The 22,853-nt window shown below is 45.9% G+C and overlaps 2 protein-coding genes across 5 annotated transcripts in view; both read left to right on the top strand.

Annotated features, from left to right (window-relative positions):
• The first annotated feature begins 2,982 nt into the window (after positions 1-2,982).
• LOC143766118 (bMERB domain-containing protein 1-like) overlaps positions 2,983-22,853 on the top strand; it is a 32,376-nt gene continuing 12,505 nt past the window's right edge. The window contains exons 1-4 of one of the 4 annotated variants that reach the window (XM_077253551.1): positions 2,983-3,072; positions 15,653-15,805; positions 19,214-19,334; positions 22,723-22,796. In XM_077253551.1, coding sequence (XP_077109666.1) covers positions 15,724-15,805; positions 19,214-19,334; positions 22,723-22,796 — 277 coding nt within the window. In that variant the 5' untranslated portion in view covers positions 2,983-3,072; positions 15,653-15,723. Of the gene's footprint in view, positions 3,073-3,166; positions 3,301-3,431; positions 3,535-15,652; positions 15,806-18,932; positions 19,335-22,722; positions 22,797-22,853 lie in introns of those variants that run through there. The other 3 variants (XM_077253549.1, XM_077253550.1, XM_077253552.1) reach the window with 3 other exon arrangements.
• MFSD6L (major facilitator superfamily domain containing 6 like) lies at positions 3,161-11,560 on the top strand. The gene is made up of 2 exons (XM_077253543.1): positions 3,161-3,300; positions 9,596-11,560. The coding sequence occupies exon 2, from the start codon at positions 9,629-9,631 to the stop codon at positions 11,453-11,455; it is 1,827 nt and encodes a 608-aa protein (XP_077109658.1). The 5' UTR covers positions 3,161-3,300; positions 9,596-9,628; the 3' UTR covers positions 11,456-11,560.

The following is a 22,853-nucleotide window of genomic DNA, read 5'->3' as shown; positions in this document are numbered from 1 at the left end:
ACTGCACCTGATACCCCAATACTGAGCCGCTGCTGCCGTATGTGTCCCTATTACTGCACCTGCTGTGTGGTTCTGTGTGACCTTTAAATTCCAAAGCAACCCTCTATAATACAGTAATGCCAGGTGCAAGTGCCCTAGAAAACAGTGCCCATATCTTGTCCCCTAGAAAGTAATATTGCCCTGTGTGCCCCTTTAATAGGCACAGTAACCCGAGTTCTCCTATAAGTGCCCACTTTAAATTTAATAATGTGCCGAGTCTCCCCCCTGTACAGCTCCCCTATACACAGTATAATGCCCCCTCACTGTATATACTCACCTCTTAGCAGCCCCCAAATTATTTGATGTCTCCAACACTGTATGATGGCCCCATCACTGTAATTGCCACACTGTATGATGGCCTCCTAGATAGCCTCCATATAGTATAAAGCACCAAATAGTCCTCAATATAGTATAATGCACTCCCCATAGGTCTCTATATAGTATAACGCACTCCCCATAGGCCTCCACATAGTATAATACACCAGATAGTCCTCAATATAGTAGAATGCAACCCCTATAGGTCTCCATATAGTATAATGCACCTCCCATAGGCAGACTCTATATAGTATAATGCACTCCCCATACGCAGACTCTACAGTATAATGCAGCCCCACCCATAGGCAGACTCTATATGGTATAATGCACTCCCCATAGACAGACTCTACAGTATAATGCAGCCCCACCCATCTGCAGACTCTATATAGTATAATGCACTCCCCATAGGCAGACTATACAGTATAATGCAGCCCCACCCATAGGCAGACTCTATATAGTATAATGCACTCCCCATAAGCAGACTCTACACTATAATGCAGCCCCCATAGGCAGACTCTGTAGTATAATGCAGAACCCATAGGCAGACTGTAATGTAAGGCAGCCCCCCATAGGCAGACTGTAATATAAAGCAGCCCCCCATAGGCAGACTACTATAATGCAGCCCCCCATAGGCAGACTAATATAATGCAGCCCCCATAGGCAGACTAATATAATGCAGCCCCTCAGGCCTCTATAGTATGATACACCTCCATAAAAAAATTCCACAACTCACCTCTCTTCCTCCTGGTTCTTGTGCTGCTCTGAGCTCCCTCTCATTGCCTGACAGCGGGCGCCGGGTAGTGACATCATCGCGCCTGCTGTCAGAGGCTGAGAGGGGAATGATGGGAGAGGGAGCATAACGCTCCCTCTCTCATCAATGCAGTCAACTGTATTGGCATCTAGCCGATACAGCTGACCCTGCGATTATGGGTGGGGGGCCCACTACTGGCACCGAGGCCCCCGCCTGCTCACGGGCCCCATTGCGACTGGCAGCAGAGCAGGGAGTTCGTGTCTCCCTGCTTTGCCGCAGAATGTAACTGTATGTGCGCTATGTGCACGGCGATACAGTTACAGTAGCGCAGCTCTGGGTGGGCCCCCTGAGACAGCAGGGCCCTGGATGACCGCCCCCTCTGCCCCCAGGTAGCTACGCTACTGTTGTGCGGTAAATATAACCTAGAAACATGATTCTCCAGGTTAGAATGATTACAGTGATAAGGTTTTTTTTACATTTAGTATTTTAAAAAAAATTCAGAACATTTAAAAAAAAGAATTAGTTTCTGTCTCCATATTCCAATACCTGATGTTTTTATTTTTCCGGTGATGGAGCTGGGTGAGGGCTTGTTATTTTGCTACATTCATACATCTGTGTGAGTGTTCCCATCAGAGAAATGGCATGATTTTTTTTCTCAGGTTTCCTGGATATATCTTTGAGGGGTTTTTTTTAATAACATTGACTCTCTGCAGCTTTTTTTTTCCGTGCAGAAACGCTGCAGTTCCGCAAGAGATTTACAGTACAATGTAAATCAATGGCAAAAAAAATGCTGTGCTAATGGTGCGGAAAAATCTGCACGGAAAACGCAGCGGATACAAAAAAAGGACCATGTCACTTCTTTTTGCAGATCTGCTGCGTTTCTACACTCATTCCATAATAGTCTGCAGGGGTAAAAAAAGGAAGAAATCTGCACAAAAATGTGGAACGTGTGCACATACCAAAAAAAGGTGCAGATTCTGACCTGCGTTTTCTGCCAAGAAATTCAGAAAATTCCACAGTCAAATCTGCAATGTGTGCATATAGCCTTAGTTTAAAAAAAGGGATAAAATATGGAAGGAAAACTGAAGTAAAAAGTCTGACGGTGTCACCCGTTTTCCACGGGTCCCCAAAGATTTTTATGACTGATATGTGTATGGATCAATAAATCTCTGTGTATCATTGTGCCGCTCGGGTCAGGAGAGCTGCTGGCCAGTCCCAGCATTGCGATGCGATCGCCGTCCGTGTTATGCCGCCGTCTCATTGCGCCCTTATACTGACATATTAGACTCTGCTTATGACAGGGCCTAACAGGCCACCATAGCTGGCGGACTACAAAATCACTCCTTGGCCTCAGGTCGCCATTGCAACCATCAGCTCACGACTGCGTCGAAGAGGTGCCGAAGGGCTGAAAGAAGGAGCCCCCCCTCTGTATTAACCATCTAGATGCTGCCATTGACACCGATCATGGCCTTGGCAGCAGGGTGTCAGTGGTAACATACCTCAGTGCTGTAAAAAGGAGGCGCTTAGTAATAAGGCCCATTATTGACCGCCATAAAAAAGGCAAATCAGCGTTCACCAAAGGGTTCATACTGCTAACATTTACTTTTAAAATTTATCACATTTAATAAGTATTACCATCACTGGTTAAACATGGCTTCATTGCACGGTGACCCACCACTAGGACTGTCTAAAATTACCTCAGCAGACCGTCGTTACATAAGAGAAGGTGAGGAGAGAAGTCTGGAACATTCTCCCCCTAAGTAGACAGCAACCAATCAGAGCCTTTCGCTCATTCCCTCATCTGCGGTGCATATATGAAACGTTTCATCTGATAGGGCACCATTTGTTTATTCATCTTGCAGCCGCTAGATGGCAGCAGTCATCGCGGTCTTCTCTGTGTCTTGTCTATCTACTTTCGTACTTCTATGATCTATGCGCTTCATCCCGTCTCCAAGCGACAGTGACAGGTGACATGTCAGGTGTATGAGCAGCGACACCTGCTGGTGGGCGTGGTTAGCAGCTAAGGGGCGGGTTGTGCAGCAGGTTGCAGGCCGGTGACGTGTCCGCCACCTCCGGCAGGTGAGGCTGCGGGTGTAACTGTGTCCTGGCCGGAGATGTGGAGCCTCCCCCAGGTGTCATCTCTCCGGGAGACCCTTCCTCGTGTGGAGGAGAGCCCTGTATCATCCTAGCGGCAGGTCAGTCTCTGGGCAGCTCTGATTTACGTGTATATCACTCCTGTAATGACGTCATCATTATCGCAGACTACCTGCAGCAGTCAGACTAGGCCTGTGACGTCAGAACTGCTCCATTATAACCCCTGGCATGCTATAACAATCAGCAGACCCCTGGGCTTGGACTGGTTGTTGCCTATTGCCATGTATTCCGCATCTGCGGCCCCCTACTAGTGTATTGGTGACCCCATTATCCTGGTAAATGAATGCAAACGGACCCCAAAATGCACAAAATGTTCCTGAATGTTTCCATTCTGTGACAGCAAGCAGGGAGTTAGAAAACTGTGAGATAAGCTGCAATGATTACTGATAAGGCCTCAAATATTTTCTATATCACCTATAAGATGTGATCATTCTTCGCCGCCCCCCAAATCCGTCTGCTGTACACCCGTACCAGGTGAGGACGCACTCCGCACGAAGCACTACAACCTGCTCAACCTGTCCGGATTCCTCGGCTGTCAGCGGAGGGGGAGCAAGTTAACCCTATGGGTGGCGGAGAGCAGAAGAACTGATTTGGGGTGCTGTGGCTGCCCCCTCCCCCGACATGAACAAACCTCAATGGGAATTCGTCCGGTCGGGTAATAATTAGCGCTGCACATTTTCAGATCCAGATCGTGTCCCGTTGCTTATTCAACGTAAAATGTGGAAGGAAACCCAACGTAACTGCAGAAAAAGTAGTTTCGTTGGAATCTGAAGTATACGTAGTGATCAGAGCAATGAGGGCACCTTCTTTTTAGCAGCATCGCCCTCAGGTCGGCTGATCTCATCCGGAAGGAGCTGGCAAATATTAAGGTGGTTTCCGCTCCAAAGCCTCCCTGAAAAAGCGCTAAACGCTCAAAAGAATGAAGATGTAGGTTTCTATTCCTGTTCACATGTTCAGGCTATTGAGCGTCTTTTTGAGGTTTCCAAACACGGCAAAGTGGTAGTGATGATCAAACATGCGCTTTATAAGGTGTTATCTGAGCATGCTCGGGTCCTGAGTGTTTTCGGCGTGCTCGAAAAATATGAGTCCCTGTGGCTGCATGTCTCGTGGCTAATAAACAGGCAATCCCTGCCTGTGTTGCTGCTGTCGCACATCGGTGAGACATGCAGCCATAGGGACTCGAGCATATTATTGGAGCACGCCGAAGACGCTCGGTCAGCACCTGAGCATGCTCAGATAACACCTTATCCGAGCACGTCCGCTCATCGCTAGTGACCGGTCCACTTTTCAGGCATTTTCCCCTCAGAGGATACAATACAAGTTGAGGGGAAGGTCTAGATTTCTTCATTGTGAGATGGCGTTAGAAAATAAGACATTCGAAAAAAATGCATAAAAAAAACTCACCTCAACAATGGTTAAAAATATCAACGAAGCGCTCAGGAAACGGTAAAAAAAAAACTAAAAAGGATGCAACGGGATAAAAACTCCAGCATTTCCTGAAGCTTTTGCCGGTTGAAAAATTTGACAGGTTCTCCTTTCTGGGAAACAAAAGTCCAGTGCACATACCCCAACGTGGCTTTACTATCTCCTATAGGGTCTCATCGGGGGTCCTTTCTAGACATAATACTCTATAAGGACATGTTAAATGGGGCTGTCTAAGCAGTCCTGTGCACGGGTGGGCACAGCCAGAAGAGGACAATGTAGGGCCATTTTGCAATCTAATAGCTCATCATAATGGCCAGTTCCCCCTGCTTTGGAGATGGAAATGGTTCCCCTTACCTTTCAGGTCCCTATGCGATTGTACCAATGATATGTGGTCCTGTGGTCATGTCAGTAGTCCATGGCTTCTGGACCAGAGCCCTGTGGAATTTGTTATCCTACCTGTTGGCATCCTTGGTACCTCTTCTTCTGATTAGTAGGCCCGGCGTGTTGTCATAGTTGTGGCACAACACACGCATGACTTCACGTCTTCTAATCACAAGCGAGGGTCCTGCACATCATTTAGTTCCACTGGCTAGAATCGGTGAAGGTCTGGACCTTACAATTCCTTGCCATCATACCTTTGAAGATTGCAGTTCAGGTGCTGAAGACCTGCTTCACTCCTCCATGTCTGGATACCTGTGGAACTCTGCCAGAAAAGTATTGTACCAATAACTGGGTTACTGGCTGAAGAGTCCAACCCCCCACAATTTGAACCTATGGTTGCTTGTAAAATACCTCTGCAGTATAATGTACTTCTAGGAGCAGAACATGGCAGACCCAAGGGTCTTCAGGAGGCACCTGGCTGCTATGAAGACCAAGTGGAACCCTCACTATTGCGTCATGATGGGATAACAGATAAGATCTCATATCTAACTGCTTAGGCGCCATTGTCTGTATTGACGAAGGCATCTAAGGTGTTCAACTGCAGGTTATGGAGCTCCATACATGGGAACCCAACAGATGATGTAGATATACGTCACTTTAGGGAGGATTGGTTTTCAGCCATAAGCATCAATCAGTAGTGATGAGTAGACGTGCTTAGACAAGGTGTTATCCCACATGCTCGGGTGCTAACTTGAGTGTCTTTGGCGTGCTCGAATAATATGTTCGAATCCCCGCGCCTTCATGTCTTACGACTGCCTAATAAACATGCAATCCCTCCATGTGTTGCTGCTGTCAAGCAGCCCCGAGACATGCAGCCGACGGGACTCGAACATATTATTTGAGCACGCTGAAGACCCTCAGCACCCGAGCATGCGGGATAACTCCTTATCTGAGCATGTCCACTCATCACTATCGATTACCTACTGATAGGACATGTCTTATAATTGGGGATCTGACCTCGATCCTTCACCAATGCTCGGCTCCTCATTCTGGCAATCTGGTGATAATGGTTTGGTGAAAACTTCAAATACAGTGTAACCCCTTTATGATGACCTCTTGGGGGGTGGTCTCCTCAAAGAACATGACCTGTATGTATGCCAAAAAAAATCTGTCACAGGAACTCTGGACAAGAGGGTGGTTCTGAAGATGTGGAGTGTTGCAGTCCTTTATATAAAGTTTTTAGCTGGCTGGGGAGTACCTGACGGAGTTTAGTTGGATGGCTGTGACCAGGCCGAGGTGACCTCACGGGTGTTAGGACCTCCAACGTCCCACCATAGAAGGAACCTATAGAAGTGCAGCACATCGCACCCAGCAGGCAATCACGCTTCTTACTACAACATGTCGTGGGGAGTCAGCAGACCAAGTTCATTATCACACCAGGAAGTTATGTCCTGCTGCGGAGAGCAAATACTCACACCCTCTTAAGACACTCGCTGTATAGTACCAAGGATTTTCCTGCCAAGTTCCTTATCTTGGCAGACGGACATTTTTGTTACGATGCCAACATCATAGGACGTTGATTTTTATATATATATATATATATATATATATATATATATATATATAATTTTTTTTTTATTATTTATTTATACACACTAGATGATGGCCCGATTCTATTAGCGATGTGTGGTTCAAATCCCGCGCCAATTCGCGGCCGGGCTGCGCCTGTCGCTGATTGGTCGCGCCCGGCCAGCCGTGACCAATCCGTGAAGCCAGGGCCGGCTCCAGGTTTTTGAGGGCCCCGGGCGAAAGTCACACAGCCCACGTAGTATATAGCACAGCCCACGTAGTATATAGCACAGCCCACGCAGTATGTAACACAGCCCACGCAATATATAGCACAGCCCACGCAGTATATAGCACAGCCCACGCAGTATATAGCACAGCCCGCGCAGTATATAACACAGCCCGCGCAGTATATGACACAGCCCGCGCAGTATATAGCACAGCCCGCGCAGTATATAGCGCAGTATATAACACAGCCCGCGCAGTATATGACACAGCCCGCGCAGTATATGACACAGCCCGCGCAGTATATAACACAGCCCGCGCAGTATATAACGCAGTCCGCGCAGTATATAACGCAGCCCGCGCAGTATATAACACAGCCCGCGCAGTATATAGCAATGTTGGCACCATGTCCCTGTAAAAAAAAAAAAAAAAAAAAAGAATTAAAATAAAAAATAGTTATATACTCACCTTCAGGCGGCCCCCGGATCCAGCCCAGGCCTTTAGCGATGCTCCTCGCGACACTCCGTTCCCAGTAATGCCTTGCGGCAGTAACCCGTGATGATGTAGCGGTCTCGCGAGACCGGCTGGGTCGCGCCCAGCCAGCCGATCAGCGACAGGCACAGTCCGGCCGCGAATTGGCCCCTCCCTACTCCCCTCCAGTCAGCGCCCCCTCCATACTCCCCTCCAGTCAGCACCCCCTCCATACTTCCATCCAGTCAGCGCCCAGATAGTGTTTTAGCAGTCCGTTAACGCTGCTATTAACCCCATAAGTGTGACCAACTTTTTACTGTTGATGCTGCCTATGCAGCATCAATAGTAAAAACATAATGTTAAAAATAATAAAAAAAAATCATTGTATTCTCACCTTCTGGCGTCCGCGGCAGCCTTTTCCACCCCTCGCGACGCTCCGGTCCCAAGAATGCATTGCAGCAATGACCCCAGATTACTTAGCGGTCTTGCGAGACTGCTACATCATCACGGGCTATTGCCGCAAGGCATTACTTGGAACTGAGCATCGCTAAAGGCCAGGCCCATATGTATATATGTTTGTGTAATTATATATGTGTGTATGTGTGTGTGTGTGTGTGTGTGTGTGTGTGTGTGTATATATATATATATATATATATATATATATATATATTTACTGTAAATGTAGAAAATACATTTACACCCAAGTGATCCACCTCAGCTGTGTGGCCCTATCGTGGTACGAGGATCATATGGTGAAAGTTTATCCCTCCGCGTGCAATTTGCGCTACTTTTGTGGGCTGTCGTGCGGCAGATGCACAGTCTCCGTTGAGGTCTGTAGAGGGCTGCACAGCAGAGGCGGTGGAAGACTGTGTCTGCACTATGAAATGTGTTATAAGTGCTCCGTATTTAAGAAAGTCACGTAGCACTTAAAAGGGTTCTCTTCAGTTGTTAGACGAGTTCCTTGACTACAAGCTCATCGCACGTCCATTGTTATAAGACCCCTAGTGATCAGCTGTGATATTAGGGAAATATTGCGTAAGTGTTGAATATCTCTGCAGCGCCATCACAGGAAAAATGAAATATTACACCGTGTCCATTCACATTGGTGGGTTGTCTGTATGATAAAGGGCAGGTTCACTTTTTGTAGCTCTCCATTTTGGCCAAGGGATAAGGATCTTTAGCTGACTCCCCCACTAAAAGGGTGTATGAAAATACCGTAGGTTTTCCATGTCCGTACATTTACATGGGTTGCCTCATCATGAGGGATCAGGACACATAGTGACAAGGTATTAAAGGGATTGTGCAAATTTAGAAAAACATGGCTGCTACCTTTAAAGAAGAGACCCTCACCTGTCCATGATTGGTATTGCATCTCATTGACAAGAATAAGGCCTCATTCACACATACATTTTTTTCACATACGAGGAGTTTAGTCAGTCATTTATTAATTTTTTTTAGTCACAGTTTCTTGTACGTGAAAAGGGGGGGGAAAAAATCTCTATTCTTTTGATATGCAACAGTCCATGAAAATAGGACGGCACCGAGTTTTCACAGACCAAAAAACTTTTATTGCTTATTCTGATATGACATTTGGATCAAAATCGGACATGACTCTGTGATTTTGCATGGGCCACTCGATCCGTGGAAAATCAGGGACTATAGTGGGTATAAGTCCTATCCGTGAAAAACAGACGTGAATGAGGCCTAAGACTGAGCTTCAGTGCCAGGAAAAACCTGTGGACAGGTGTGATGCTGCTTATGGATGGAAGCAGCCATATTTTTTTCTAATTTTGTACTATCCCTTTAACAATGGCTGTAATTAATGTGACTAGAGATCAGCGAATTAATTTGCAGGACCATGGCATTCTATGGCCGCCGGATGGAAGTCTGGCGATCCACCTCACGCCTGCTGTCATCCCCAGCGCCTCTTCTGACTTACACGCCCAACAGTGATGTCATGGTTTCGGTATCATGCCAGGCGTTGTAATCAGAAGAGGCGTCGGGGATGTCAGCATGTAGGAGGAGGCATGACTGACTACTGACGTGGCCTCTGGAATAGGGTCCCGGGAACTGCTTTTGCTCATCTATAGATGTGAGGCTTCATAGCCTCTGTGATAAAGTAGGTTGAACCAATGTAACACATTCTTCATGGTCATATAATCTAATGAAGCCCGATGTATATTAACTACAACTCAGATGATTGTATCATAGTCCACTGATAACAAAATATGGGGAGTTTTTCTAACTCGCTCTATTATGTGTTCACAGGACTCCTGGAAGAGGCACTTCCCAACTAAAAACATGAGTGTCACCAAGCAGTGGGACATCAGCAAGGCTCTGGCCATCGCCAGCCTTTTCCATTTCTTCCACGGCATTGGAAAGTTCTGCCTTATCCCTTTCTTAACCATCTTCTTCCGACACCTGGGACTAAGTCCTCCTTTGGTGGGGATAATAATAGGCCTGAAGCACATGATCCATGTTTTTTGGGCCCCTTTTTGCTCTTACATGGCCAAAACGAACAGTAAGAGAAGGCTTCTCATCACGGCGTCTCTGCTGTTGTCAGCCGGAGTTGGCATAACCTTCACTTTGTTTCCCCCGTTGGAAAGAGATATGGTCCTGAGATACTGTAACATTAGTCTTCCTTGGAATCAGAAGGTGACCACCTCAGGTGCTATAGATGTGGAGCTGTTTGGACCTGAGGACAATACTAGTTTTCTGCTTCCTGAAGGTACTTCGACATCTCAGCCAGAACCAGTCCTGTTTACAGAACACTGGACAATGGAAGACACAACCATGGAAAATGGTGACACCACAGAGACGACATTTGCCATATCCACTTTATCAACACTTCTAGAAACCAACACTCCAAGGCAGAAAAAGCTTAAACCAAAGACTAAACCAACATCCACTAAGTCTAGAGAGAAAACCACCAGCCATAACAACGAGGTTTTGAGCAACTCTTCTCAAGTAGACTCAGATTCTACTCTTATACCATCTTCGAAACCTATACCATCCAACCATTCTGTACATAAGAAAGTCCGAGATGTCAGCTTGGGTATTCCGGTTCTGGACCAGTTCCTGGATAATGAACATAGGATATTACTGGTCGTATTGGGCATGGTCATGATCTGGGCCATCTTCTCGGCTCCACTAAAGTGGACAACAGATGACAGTCTTTACGAATATCTTGACTTTGTAGATGCCACTGACCGGCATGGTAAAGTCTGGATTTGGAGCCACATGGGAGCTTGCATTGGCTCCTGTGCCATTGTACTGTTAATGGAGAATCTCAGTTGCTTCCTGATGGCTGACATCCCAAGGATCTATCTTCATTTCTATGGCTATTCTGCTTTTATGCTCATCACTATGATCCTTGCCACTTTTTATCCTATACATGTGTCAAAGAAAATCGAACATAGCAACAAGACTATGAAAGCCCTAGCTCTCATCGGAAGCGACGGCCGAGTCATCCTTCTTACCATCACCGTATTTTTGACTGGCGCTATTTGGTCCACAGCTCACAACTTCTTGTTTTGGCAGATGCAGGACGTGGGCAGCACGGAGCTCTATATGGGAATCTCTGTCAGCCTTGCTATTTTCTCTGAAGTTGTGCTTCACTTCTTCAGGGGTAAAATGTTGAGAGCTATTTCGCTCAAGTGGACAGTGGTCACTGGCCTTGGCTGTCTGGCGTTGCAGATGGTCTATTACTCATTCTTATGGACACCTTGGGCTGTGTTACCCATTCAAGTTTTAAGTGCCTTCAGCAACGGAGCCCTTGTCTGGGCTGTAAATGCCCAAGCCAATGACGTGGCTACACCAGGGACGGAGAGGGCTCTGCAGCTCGTTCTGCATTGCTTATCACATGACTGTGGCGCTAGCCTGGGCAGCTTTGCCAGTGGTTTCATTGTCAGCAGTTTTAGCCTTCCTATACTGTTCCAAGCGTGTAGCATAACTCTGCTGCTCTGGATCGCTTTGTTCTTGTTGGTCCATCCCAGACTTCCCCATATAAAGAAAATTAACTATTCGCGGCTCCTTGCTGCAGACAACAGCGACTTGAGCGACACTGATGACGACCAGGAAAGAGACTGGCTCGTTAAAGCTATGAAAGATGATTGCAAAAAATGGTAGCCTGTAATAAAATGCATGACTTAATGGCACCATGAACCTAATCTTTGATGTAATATGGCTCACTATGAAAATGGATGATAATATATAGTATTTTATTACACTCTGTATTATTATTATTATTATTATTATTATTATTTTTTTTTTATAAATATCCTTCGAATGATTGAAGAGTTGGTTATAGATTAGGCAGCTTGCTAGACGCACCTAGGCTGTTAATTACCTCGCGTTACATAATAGTATATCTGATAGACGCAATCTGTTCTGCAGCATCGTGGCATGAGCCGCAACATTGGGGGAATCGTGGTGAGAGGCCGAAACATTGAGGGGATTGTGGTGTGGGGCCGTGATAATGAGGGGATCGTGGTGTGAGGCCGTGATAATGAGGGGATCGTGGCATGAGGTTGCGACACGGAGGGGGATCGTTGCGTGAGGCCGCGACATCGAGGGGATCGTGGCATGAGGTTGCGACACGGAGGGGGATCGTGGTATGAGGTCACGACACGGTGGGGGATCGTGGCGTGAGGCCGCGACATCGAGGGGATCGTGGCGTGAGGCCGCGACATCGAGGGGATCGTGGCGTGAGGTCGCAACACGACGGAGCTGGATCGTGGCGTGAGGTCGCGACACGGAGGGGGATCGTGGCGTGAGGCCACGACATCAAGAGGATTGTGGTGTGAGGTTGCAACACGATGGAGGGGGATCGTGGCGTGAGGTCGCGACACGGAGAGGGGGATCCTGTCGTGAGGCCGTGACATCGAGTTGATCGTGATGTGAGGCCGCGATGAAGGGATCGTGGCGTGAGGTTGTGACACGGCGGGGGATCGTGGCTTGGGGTTGCCAAACGGAGAAGGATCGTGGCGTGAGGTTGTGACACAGGGATCGTGGTGTGCGATATATGATTACTATTTGGCGGCTTGTCTGCATTATTACACTAAAATAATCTCACAAAAGGAAGTTGCACAAATGGTTTAGACAAATTGAAGAACTTGGCATTAAAACGGAGATGTGGTGAAATAAAGATCCTTTTATTATTGCATTCAAGGTTTGTTTAACGCTTTTGGTCTTACATCAGACCTTCATCAGAACTGAATGCATGAGAGCAGGAAACATGGTACCAGCGCTTGTGGAATGCGATCTGCGTCGTTTGTGGAGGCGCTGGTACCGTGGTTCCTCCACTCATGCATTCAGTTCTGATGAAGGTCTGATGTAAGACGAAAAGCGTTAAACAAACCTTGAATGCAATAATAAAAGGAACTTTATTTCATCACATCTCCATTTGAGTGCCAAGTTCTTCAATTTGTTAGTACATGCGGGTTGGAAACCTTTCTTGAGCACCATCCAATCCACCCACAAGAGTGCCAAATATATATTTCTGCACAAATAGTTTTGGTCGGGCCACAGCATATCTGAGATCAGGCCAAAAACATTTGTACAACGTGGTCTGTGAGTTGATGTCGTGGGATGCTGTGCAGCTTTTGCCTTTTTAGACCACTTTCAGTATTTTACATCAGTATTTGAAAGTCAAAACCAAGAGTGGAACAATCAGAGGAAAGTTATAATAGAAACACATCACCACTTCTTCATTTCTCACCCACTCCTGGTTTTGGCTTATAAATACTGATGTAAAATACCGACCAAATACTGAGCGTGTGAATGTGGCCTTAGGCTGATACTACAAGACTGGACCTTTTTTAAGGAGCCAGTAATGCAACAAACCTATTCTAACATGGAATTTGCCACCCCCGGTATATAAAATAGAGCTCCTATTGATAGTTACAGCTGGGTTCTCACCAATATTTTACCTCTTCTTTCCTTCCCAGTAGTTAGAGCAGAATGCCAGACTATGTAGTCACTGCAATGCTCCTACCTGTAAGATGTGCCAGACGAGCTTTTACTCTATTAGTCAAGCAGTCATGGTCTTGTCTCCGCTGAATTAGACAATGGAGGGCAGCATGACATGAGCCATTTGTCAATTACATTCCTGACCTCTTCCACTAACTGTATCCAGTTGGTAAAAAGTTTACAACCGCCTTATTTAGTAGCTATGGAGCTGACATGGCATTACCAAGTCTTCAGTGCAATGTACTATCCCAAATGTGGACATCTGAAGGGGTCAGAGAATGACCCAGAGATTCAACCTTCACCAAAAAAAAAGATTCCTACATTGGCATCACCCCTGGTTCATTGTTTGGCACTATTGCCTTGCAACGCTGGGGTCTTGAGTCTCAACCTGACCAAGTTCATCTGCATGGAGACTCCCCTATGTTCCTCCAATGTTTGGATGGGTTTCCTACAGGTTCTTCAGTTTCCTTCCACTATGCTGAGAGCTTAGTTTCCTGTGAAATTGGTGTAGACTTGTGAGTCCCATTGAGGACAGAGACGCCGGTATGTTGGTACTATATGAGCAACAGAGATAAATGGCCACATCTTGACCTGGGCAAGAAATACGACAGTGAATCCATTTAGTCCAGAAGGTTTTCGGCAATTGTTTGCCTATTGTGGGTCTATGATAAATACGTGGCAGCCCAATATGGCAGAGTTTGTGACGTTGGGTAATGCCATCAGGCCCTGTAGTAGGCATTAGATCAGGTGTCCCCATTCCGGAGGGAGATTTTTAAATTGCTCGGCTAATAAGCAAGTACTTTGTTACTGCCATCAAGACCACACGCAAGAGGATACTTGCTTGGATCCATACATTTCGGATAGTCTACCTGTGAACGCAGCCTTAGATAGTCGGGAACGAGCGTAGTTGCTATAAAAGCTTGTCCTGGATCATTGGCTCGTCTAGGTCGTGTTTACATCATGCCACATTTTCTAGAAAAAAAAAACCGGAATAGGGACGTACTGTGTGATCATGACCCGAAGTGGGGTTAAAGTCATCGAGACAGCACAGAAGGCGATCATGGAATATCATGGTAAGGATGATCCTGAGCTTGTGTAGGATATGGCTGGACGATGCTGTCGAAACTGCCCAACACGCTTGTTAGTCGTCACATGATTTCGGCTCACAGCCGTCAAGGCACTGCAGATGAGCGAAGCTTTGCCGAACCGTCTTGTCATGGCCGTGCTTTTCGTCAGCCGGCTACTCTGGCCAGTAAACGACCACTGATGGGCCCACCTGAAGGGCCATAAGGGCATGGTGTCCGAGCGGCATCACAAAGGAAATCCCAAGAAATGCAATTTAGAATGAAATCCTCCTAAGACCATAAATCCCGGACCCCGATGCACGAACTAGCCGCGGGGGTCCTGCACCATAGATACACATGATGCTGTCCTGTTCGGATCAGGTATCCAACGGTCAGTCCGTGTGAATTCGGCCATATGACGGCCATTCGCTGTAGCAGTCCTCGTCTTATAAGGATTTTCTGCCCATTGTGCAAGTAAAAAAAATAAACCCGAGCCCACCTGCTCCCACCACCACTACTAATGATCGGCATTAACACGGAGAGGATCGTGCCCCAGGCGAAGGAGATTAACCCCTTTAGCGCCCCGGACCCATTTTTCCTCTGCTGCAGCGTGTGCAGGACTCCTCAAGTATCTTAACTATGGCCGGCAGCGCGCACCTTGCAACGCTCCACGTAGGGTCAGGTGGGCGATCACAAGTAATGCGACTCTTTAGACCCCCATATAATGAAAAGGGATTCCTTACAATTTTAAGATCTCAGGTCAGTAAAGGGAAATCTTATTTATTTTGCATGCAGAAGCTGAAAATGTCACCCTGATCCCGTCCAACTGGCATCCATGTGAGCAAAAGGAGTTTTCACCCACTTGATGTAAACAAAGTTTCCATGATTAGAAAAACAGCAGCTTTTTTTTCCCCCCCTCCTAGAGATGGCGCCACTCCTGTCTACAGGTTGTGCATGGTATTGCAGCTTAGTCTCATTCACTTCAGTGGAGCTGAGCTCTAATATCAGACAAGGCGGTGCTTTTTATTTTTGGAGGCTGCCATATTTTTTCCTAATCCTGGACTCTATTAACACCGCGAAGTCTCAACTGCTTTCATTTGGATCCTGCAGACAGAGTGCAGATGCACAGATGATCCACTGGAGGGCAGACATCCGCCAGCAGTCCATAATCTCCCGGCTGATAAGTCTCCAGTGGTTTGGCAGCAGCCAAATGAGTGTCTGTGCAGCCCCCCTCCTCCCGTCTCGCTCTCCGAGCCCCTCTGCCATATAGTAATTTATTTTTCTCTTGCAGTGATGCTGTGGATGGGGGACCTCCATCTGCGCACATAGATCACCCCTGGAGGGCTTCCCTGGCTGCCGACAATGGAGAAAGAACGCAGATCCTCAAAGCAGTACGGATCCCTGGAATCCACAGTGTGGAAAGCCAGCGAGCAGCAAGCCACAGGTGAGCGCTAGCATATCCTGCACCCGCGGTCGGACCGCCGGCGTCACTGGATTGGATACAAATGGTAGTAAAATTCCCATAGAATCCTTCCAGTGAGCCGCCAGTCAGGGCATGAGGCTGGCACACGGGCACCGTACGGAGCTGTCCTTGCATGCCTCGGCTATCCTGCAGGGGGGATCAGCATGCGGCTCCATTCATAAAACGTCTTGGCCCCCGCTCACGTGCCATCCTCATGAATGAGGGAGAACTTGTCCCCGTCCTATAGTGTCTGAGACCGTAGGCTGAGATACACCGGCTCGGCAGCAGAGTATCACATGTGATAACAGAACATACAGCGGCTCCACAGACAGTATCACACATCGGATTAGATACACAGCTCCGCAAGGAAAGATGCATCATCAAACTTGGGAGGCTCCAGAGTATCACACATGATAAGATTAGATACACCAAGTACGTAAACACTATCACACATGACGACATGGGTTTAGATACCACAAATTAGCCAGTAGTATCGCACATGATAGAATTAGGTACACCAGCTCTACAAATTTAATCACACATGAGAGATTTATCTGGACAGGCTCAGCTGGAAGTATCACACATGATAGGCTTAGATACGCCATCTCAGTAGACGGCATAACACGGGATAGAGAAACTTAACAGACGGTATCACGCATGATGGAATTAGATACACCGACACAACAGGCAGTATCATGCATGATAGGGTTAGACCTGCAGCTCAGCAGACCGTATCATGCATGATAGGATTAGATACACCGCTCAGCAGACAGTATCACACATGATAGGATTAGATACACAGCTCAGCAGACCGTATCACACATTAGATACACGGCCCAACAGTCAGTATCACACAGGATAGGATTAGATACACAGCTCAGCAGACAGTATCACGCAGGATAGGATTATATACACAGCTCAGCAGACAGTATCACGCAGGATAGGATTAGATACACCGCTCAGCAGACAGCATCACGCAGGATAGGATTAGATACACAGCTCAGCAGACAGTTATTTCACATAGGATGAGATGCACAGTACCTCATTTGGTAGGATTGGATACACATCTCATCAACACAATATCACATATGGAACAGTTGAATACACATCTCAGCAGCACGGTACCGGACATGGTAGGATTAGATGCACTGACATACTAGACTGTATCACACATGGTAGGATTAATTACAGCGCTCAGCCTCCAGTTATTCCTCATGATGGGTTAGATACTCTGGCCTAGCAGCAGAATATCACACAGGGTAGGACTGGATACACAGCTCAGCAGCTGCACAGGGCAGTAGTTTGGGCTGGCAGCAGGTCTCAGCCCAGTGTGGTCAGCTGTCATAATATGGATCTGGACAGTGAAGGTTGGGAACCACTGCAGACATTCGGAGCTGACGGAGGCCGAGAGCGGCTTGTTTTCCTCAGTCCATCAAGTGTCCGTCCATCCTGACACCCCGCTGTCTGTAGATATCGCCCCTGTCGTCTGACAACTGTTCAGATGACGGAGAGACCGTCAGCAAGCAGGGTCTGTTTGCTGGGGATCCCACCAATATGTATCTATACCATCATCTACAGCCTGCAATATACTGCATGTAATGTCCATACTCCAATCACATCCAGAGCTGCATTTATAATTCAGTTTGCGATTATACTGGTTGGCGAGCATGCTTCACTGCAGGGCACTTCCAATGCCTCCAATCCGAGCCAAGCAGTTAGGTGCCATCTGCTGTATTGTGAGTAATGCTTTATTGTGAATGCAGCTCTGGATGTGACTGGAGTATAAGTTGTGATGTTTAAGGGACTTGTCGCCCTTCTCTGACTGCAAACTATTGCATTCCCCATAATATAACTAATTTGTTCTTAAAACTCTACATTGTCGTGTCCCTCTGTTATTTCCCCTGGAAATCTAGAAATAATTTGACAACTGGGCGTTAAAATTCACTTTGTTAAAGAGGTGTGTCCTCGCATAGTCTGACACTGCCATAAATGATTAGATAGCGTCCGTACACCTTCATCTGGTAACAGCCAAGTTCAGGCAACAGAGTGCAGAATAGTGATCACAGCTCTGGAGGAAACGTAGCACAGGATCTGCAGAAGAGAAATAAATCTACTGAATGTGTTAGAAATCTTTTAGCGCAGCAGACAATATCAATACACCATTTCATCTAGTAACGCCCAGTTGTCAAATTATCCCTACATTTCCAGGAGGAATAACGGAGGAACGACCAACACAGAATTGATGCCTATTCCATGCTAGGGAGCAACTGCGAAGCTCAGGCTCAGCATCCTGATACTTCCAGCATTATAGTATAGAAATCTGAAACCCGAGAGTGCAGAATTGTGATTGCAGCTCTGGAGTGAAGGAATAAAGTGTAAAAAGTCTTTTTAGCAGTGCAGATCATGGAGGGTTACTTTAACGCAGCAGACAAGATCAATAATCTTCTATTTCCTTGTCTTACCCCTCGCTGTCTGGACCGCTCCTGATTGGTTTATACAGAAAACATTAATCTAAACATAATGGATAGTTCCACCTCCATAACCTTAGGAATAGCAGATCTGAGCGTGGTGGCCATGAAGGTGGGGGGTCCACTTCTATATAGACTATTGTTGTCGAGGAGAATAGACCCTACGGAGAGAGGATGCACAGCGTGTACTAATGTGCACGAGGACAAGTGTCTCTATTATGTGCACATCCACCTGGAAAAGCCATAAACTGAAGTCAAGGACTGTGACTGTGCAGCACAAAACACATTCAAAATGTTTTATGTAGATTCAATTATCTCAAAATTACATTTACCCATCTAAAAATTATCCAAAAAAATCTACTAACTTCGTCACCATTAGAAACTGTCGTTTCAAGTGTTCCATAGTCATCTTTGGGTTAAATAGAGGAGGAAGAATAAAGATAGGGAAATTGTTGTTGTGTTGTTTTTTTTTTATAGAAACAGCGCCGCTCTTATGCACAGGTTGTGTCTGGTATTGCAGCCTAAGGCTTCATTCATATATCTGATTTTCTCATAAGCAGTTTAGTACTCGTACCTATGATATTCTTTGGGGCTGTCCACATGTCCGATTTTTATATATTTTTTTTTATCCTCTGACCCAGCGGTCTGCAGAAAATATCGAATTCATATCCGATCAAAATCAGCAATGCAAGTCTGAGTCTGTGAAAGAAATCAGACCGCACTCGGATGATTGTCCATGTATGAGAAAACCCGATGATCCTCGGACCACAGTATCAGGATGCTGAGCATGAGTAACACAGTTGCTCCCTAGTATGCCAATCTGCTACCAATAAAAGAGCTGGCACTCAATATGTAATTAGATGGGTTTGCACCATCGCACTAAGATTGTGTTTTTTGGGGGGATTTCACCCTCTTTTGTCAGCTGACGATGTGATATCCATGGCCGATTCCACAACCACAGTAGATGATATTGAAGATGAGCTGTTCAAGATAGAAAGGATCCGGGAAATTTTGGTCAGGAGGGAGTCTGAGCTGCGATACATGTGAGTACCATAAAAACCCCACAATGCCGGGAGTCTAGGAGGTGTGATCCCCCAATAATACCCAGAGGAAACTGCCTTTTTAAGGGCTCATTCAGACTTCAATGATCTCTCGCATGCAAAAAAATAATCAGTCGCGTTTATTTTCCATTTTCTTTTGTTTTTCATCATTGCTGTTTCTTTGTTCCAAGAGCTATAACTTTTTTTTTTTCGATATGGGGGGGGGGGGGGTTGTTTTTTTGTGGGGTGAGTTGTAGGTTTGAATCACACCATATATAAGACACACATTTTTCAACTTTTTTTATTTTCTACGTAAATTCTATATATATGTGTGTGTGTGTATATATATATATATATATATATATATATATATATATATATATATATATATATATATATAATATATACTTCTTTATGTGGCGAGTTGATGTTTTCATGTACACCACTTTGGCTTTGATCAGACGTGCTAATTGCTTTTTCTTCTAGTATTTTTAGGAAGGTATGTAGGTTAATTTAATTTATAGACTTTTGCCAAATGTATATATATTTTTTTTAGTTATTTTTAACTGTGGGAAAAGGGGGGGGGGTGATTTTTTTTTTTTTTTATAAACTTTTTAATTTTTATTTTTTACACTACTTTTTTAGTCTCAGAGGAGTTGAACCTGCAATCCTTTTTTTTTTTTTTTTTTAATCACTGGCTGCAAAGGTTACCCATCGGTACCTAGCGATTGTCTATCCCATCAGTAACCAGTGTGTGTGCACACATGCTAGTGTTCCAATTAATTATCAGAGATTAACAGCAGCAGCTAAATGGTTGACAGCAGGCATGGAATGTCAGCTCTGGCTCCTCCTGTTGCATGCAGATGCTGCCTGTGTCGCACAGCCATCATATACCACTTGTGGAGGGAGCTCAGGGCTCACACTCGCGGTCTTGAGGGCGGATGCACTAATATGTCCATATGCGCTGAGGGGATAAATCTGTAAATCGTCACGCAGCACTATTTTTCCCGTTGTAAAAAAGGACACCACCGCAGAACCTGACGGACCCCTTTAAGTCTATAGGGGTCTGTCAGGCAGCATTGCTTTTTCAGATGCAGATGTGGACAGAGCGCCACAACCAGGAACAGCAGCCCCGAGTTTGCAGACATGACATTACGGTCTCTGAACCACCTGTTCTTACTAATACTAAAATTCTAGGGTGGGTCAGACATTGCAGATGTGATAATGCAGCTGATTGTGGCAGCGAAGGGTTAAGCGGGCATCATCTTCTCACATGGGAGCAGATGCAGGTGTGAGTCACCAGGATGAGTCAGTGCTGCCCTACTCCACAGGTTGCCTAGCAACAGGCAGGATGCAGCAGCAGCAGCCGTGAGGGCCGGTCCACTCCTATTGGCTGCCAGCCGCTAACTACACTTGTTGGGGAGATGTATGGCCGTTGTCCCTCCGACACCTCTGCAGACGACGTCCCCTCCAGGTGCGCAGCAGTTTATAATGGCTGCCTGTTAGGAAGGGAACTGTGCCTGCAATGCCGAGGACATGAGGTGTCCTATCCCACTAGGAGGCCGTACCAGGCTGTCAGGGCATGATGGGACTTGTAGTTTCGCAAAGGATGGCGGACTGGACGCCTATTTTAATACCCTCGTAACTTAAAGGGCACCTGTCAGGAAATGTACTGCTTCCGCCACCATTTGTGACTCCAAAGTTGTATCCATTGATCACTTTATTGCCCCTGTACTCCAATAAATATGCAGATGAAGGCTTAGGAGTCCACTGGGCGTGTCCTGACCATTTTGAGGATCCCACCCACTTTAAAGTCATCTGAAGCCATGGATATTGCAGAACTGGACAGCGACCAGTGGCGTCATTATTCAACATCTCCAAGCTACCAAAGGTCTTTAATGTTCTGGGCAACAAGGGACTTTCCGAGCTCCCACCTCATCTATTCAAGGCCTTGGCGTGACTAACTCATGATGGACATCAAGGGACTGTCCACAGATGAATGGGATCTGTCCATTCACCAGGGCACAGCTGTCTGACAGCATCTTACGCCCACATGCATGGTAAACCAGTGGGCAAATAGGGCTGATGACTTACCATAAATGTTTAATTATTTTAACTCACGGAAATGTCACCGTTCTCCTGAATCCGGCGTTGTTTTTCTTTTGTTCCTGCGCCTCTCCGTTCCTGAAATATGGCCTTCTTTCCCCTCTATATAATTCTAGTCGTATTAGCCAACTGGGCGTGGTCATCATTTCTTCTCTGTGAGATTCTTCATGATGACCAAGCCCTCTTGGCTACCAAGACGAGATTTCTATACAGCAAAGAGAGGGCCATATCTCGGGAACGGAGAGGCGCATAAAGAAAAGGAAAACAGCCCCGGATTCAGGAGAACAGCGGCATTTACACCGGGTAGAATAATTTTATGTTTATGACAAGTGACAGGTTTTGGTTGCTAAGCTTTGTTTTGCCAACTCCTGGTCTATTGTTGGCAAAGGTGTAAAAAAAAAAAAAATAGTCCATGTACTGTATGTTTTTGCTTGTGTAGGCAAGCCCTGGATTATAGTCACCATATACATCACTATATGGGCCAAGGGTTCATTCAGGAAGAATGGCCAAGACACTGAAGTGGTGCCATGATGTCTAGTCGACCTGTCACCAGAAGTGGACCGTTTTTGTTCTTATTCCCGTTGCTCCTTGTCCGTTGTTTTTTTTTTAAATCTGTCATATGGCTTCAGAACTATGGGCCTTTTGTTCTCGTGCTAATTTTGATTAGGGGGCGTGGTTTCCAGGATCCTCTGGGGCGTGTCTTGCAATAAATCAAAAAGCGCACATCTTTGGAACCATATGATGGATTAAAGTAAAAAAACCAGCAGAACATACAGGAGAGCATTGGGAATTAAACAGGTCCTCTTTAAGCCTATATTTACTGAGTGGGAATTTTTCAATTTACTATTCGTAGCATATGCAGCACTATAATCTGCTAATGGAAATAACTTTAGAAAGTGTTCGGTTTAAAGAGGTAAATCCTACTCAGTGCTTAACCCTTAAAGGGCAGTTCCATTCACAGATTACCTCACTGTGCAATTTGCAGTAAATATTCCTAAATTCTATTACAAAGCTATGTTATAAAATATGTTTTGGTAAATGATTATAGTTGTGCACATCTCTCCCATGTTGCTTCAAAGTAGAGAATGGGGTTCAGCTTTTCTCCGTTCTGGGCGGAGCTTTGTCTTGTGCTCTTTGTCGCCCTCTGCTGTGTAATATAGGGAAATAAGTATGGACGGTAATATGATAAAAGTAAAATAACTGCGCTCAGCTCTTGATTTATCATGGTGATTTTAATTTTTCTGTGTCTTTTGGGGGGGTTGTGTTCTTTTTTTTTTTTTTATAGGATGGATGATTTTCAGTTGTGTCAAGAAATTACTCGGCTCAAGAAGGATCTTCAGACCCTGGTGTGCAAACCCGGTAATTACAAATATGCCAATAATCGCTAAAAGTGGACAGTTCTCTAGGGGTGTCTTC

Source organism: Ranitomeya variabilis, chromosome 4 (genome assembly GCF_051348905.1).
Source record: "Ranitomeya variabilis isolate aRanVar5 chromosome 4, aRanVar5.hap1, whole genome shotgun sequence".
NCBI classification, from domain to species: domain Eukaryota; kingdom Metazoa; phylum Chordata; class Amphibia; order Anura; family Dendrobatidae; genus Ranitomeya; species Ranitomeya variabilis.
This window is presented reverse-complemented; position numbering and strand designations above follow the sequence as displayed.

Excerpts from the sequence above, each read along its gene's own strand:
- MFSD6L (XM_077253543.1), top strand. The coding sequence starts at position 9,629 with ATGAGTGTCACCAAGCAGTGGGACATCAGCAAGGCTCTGGCCATCGCC.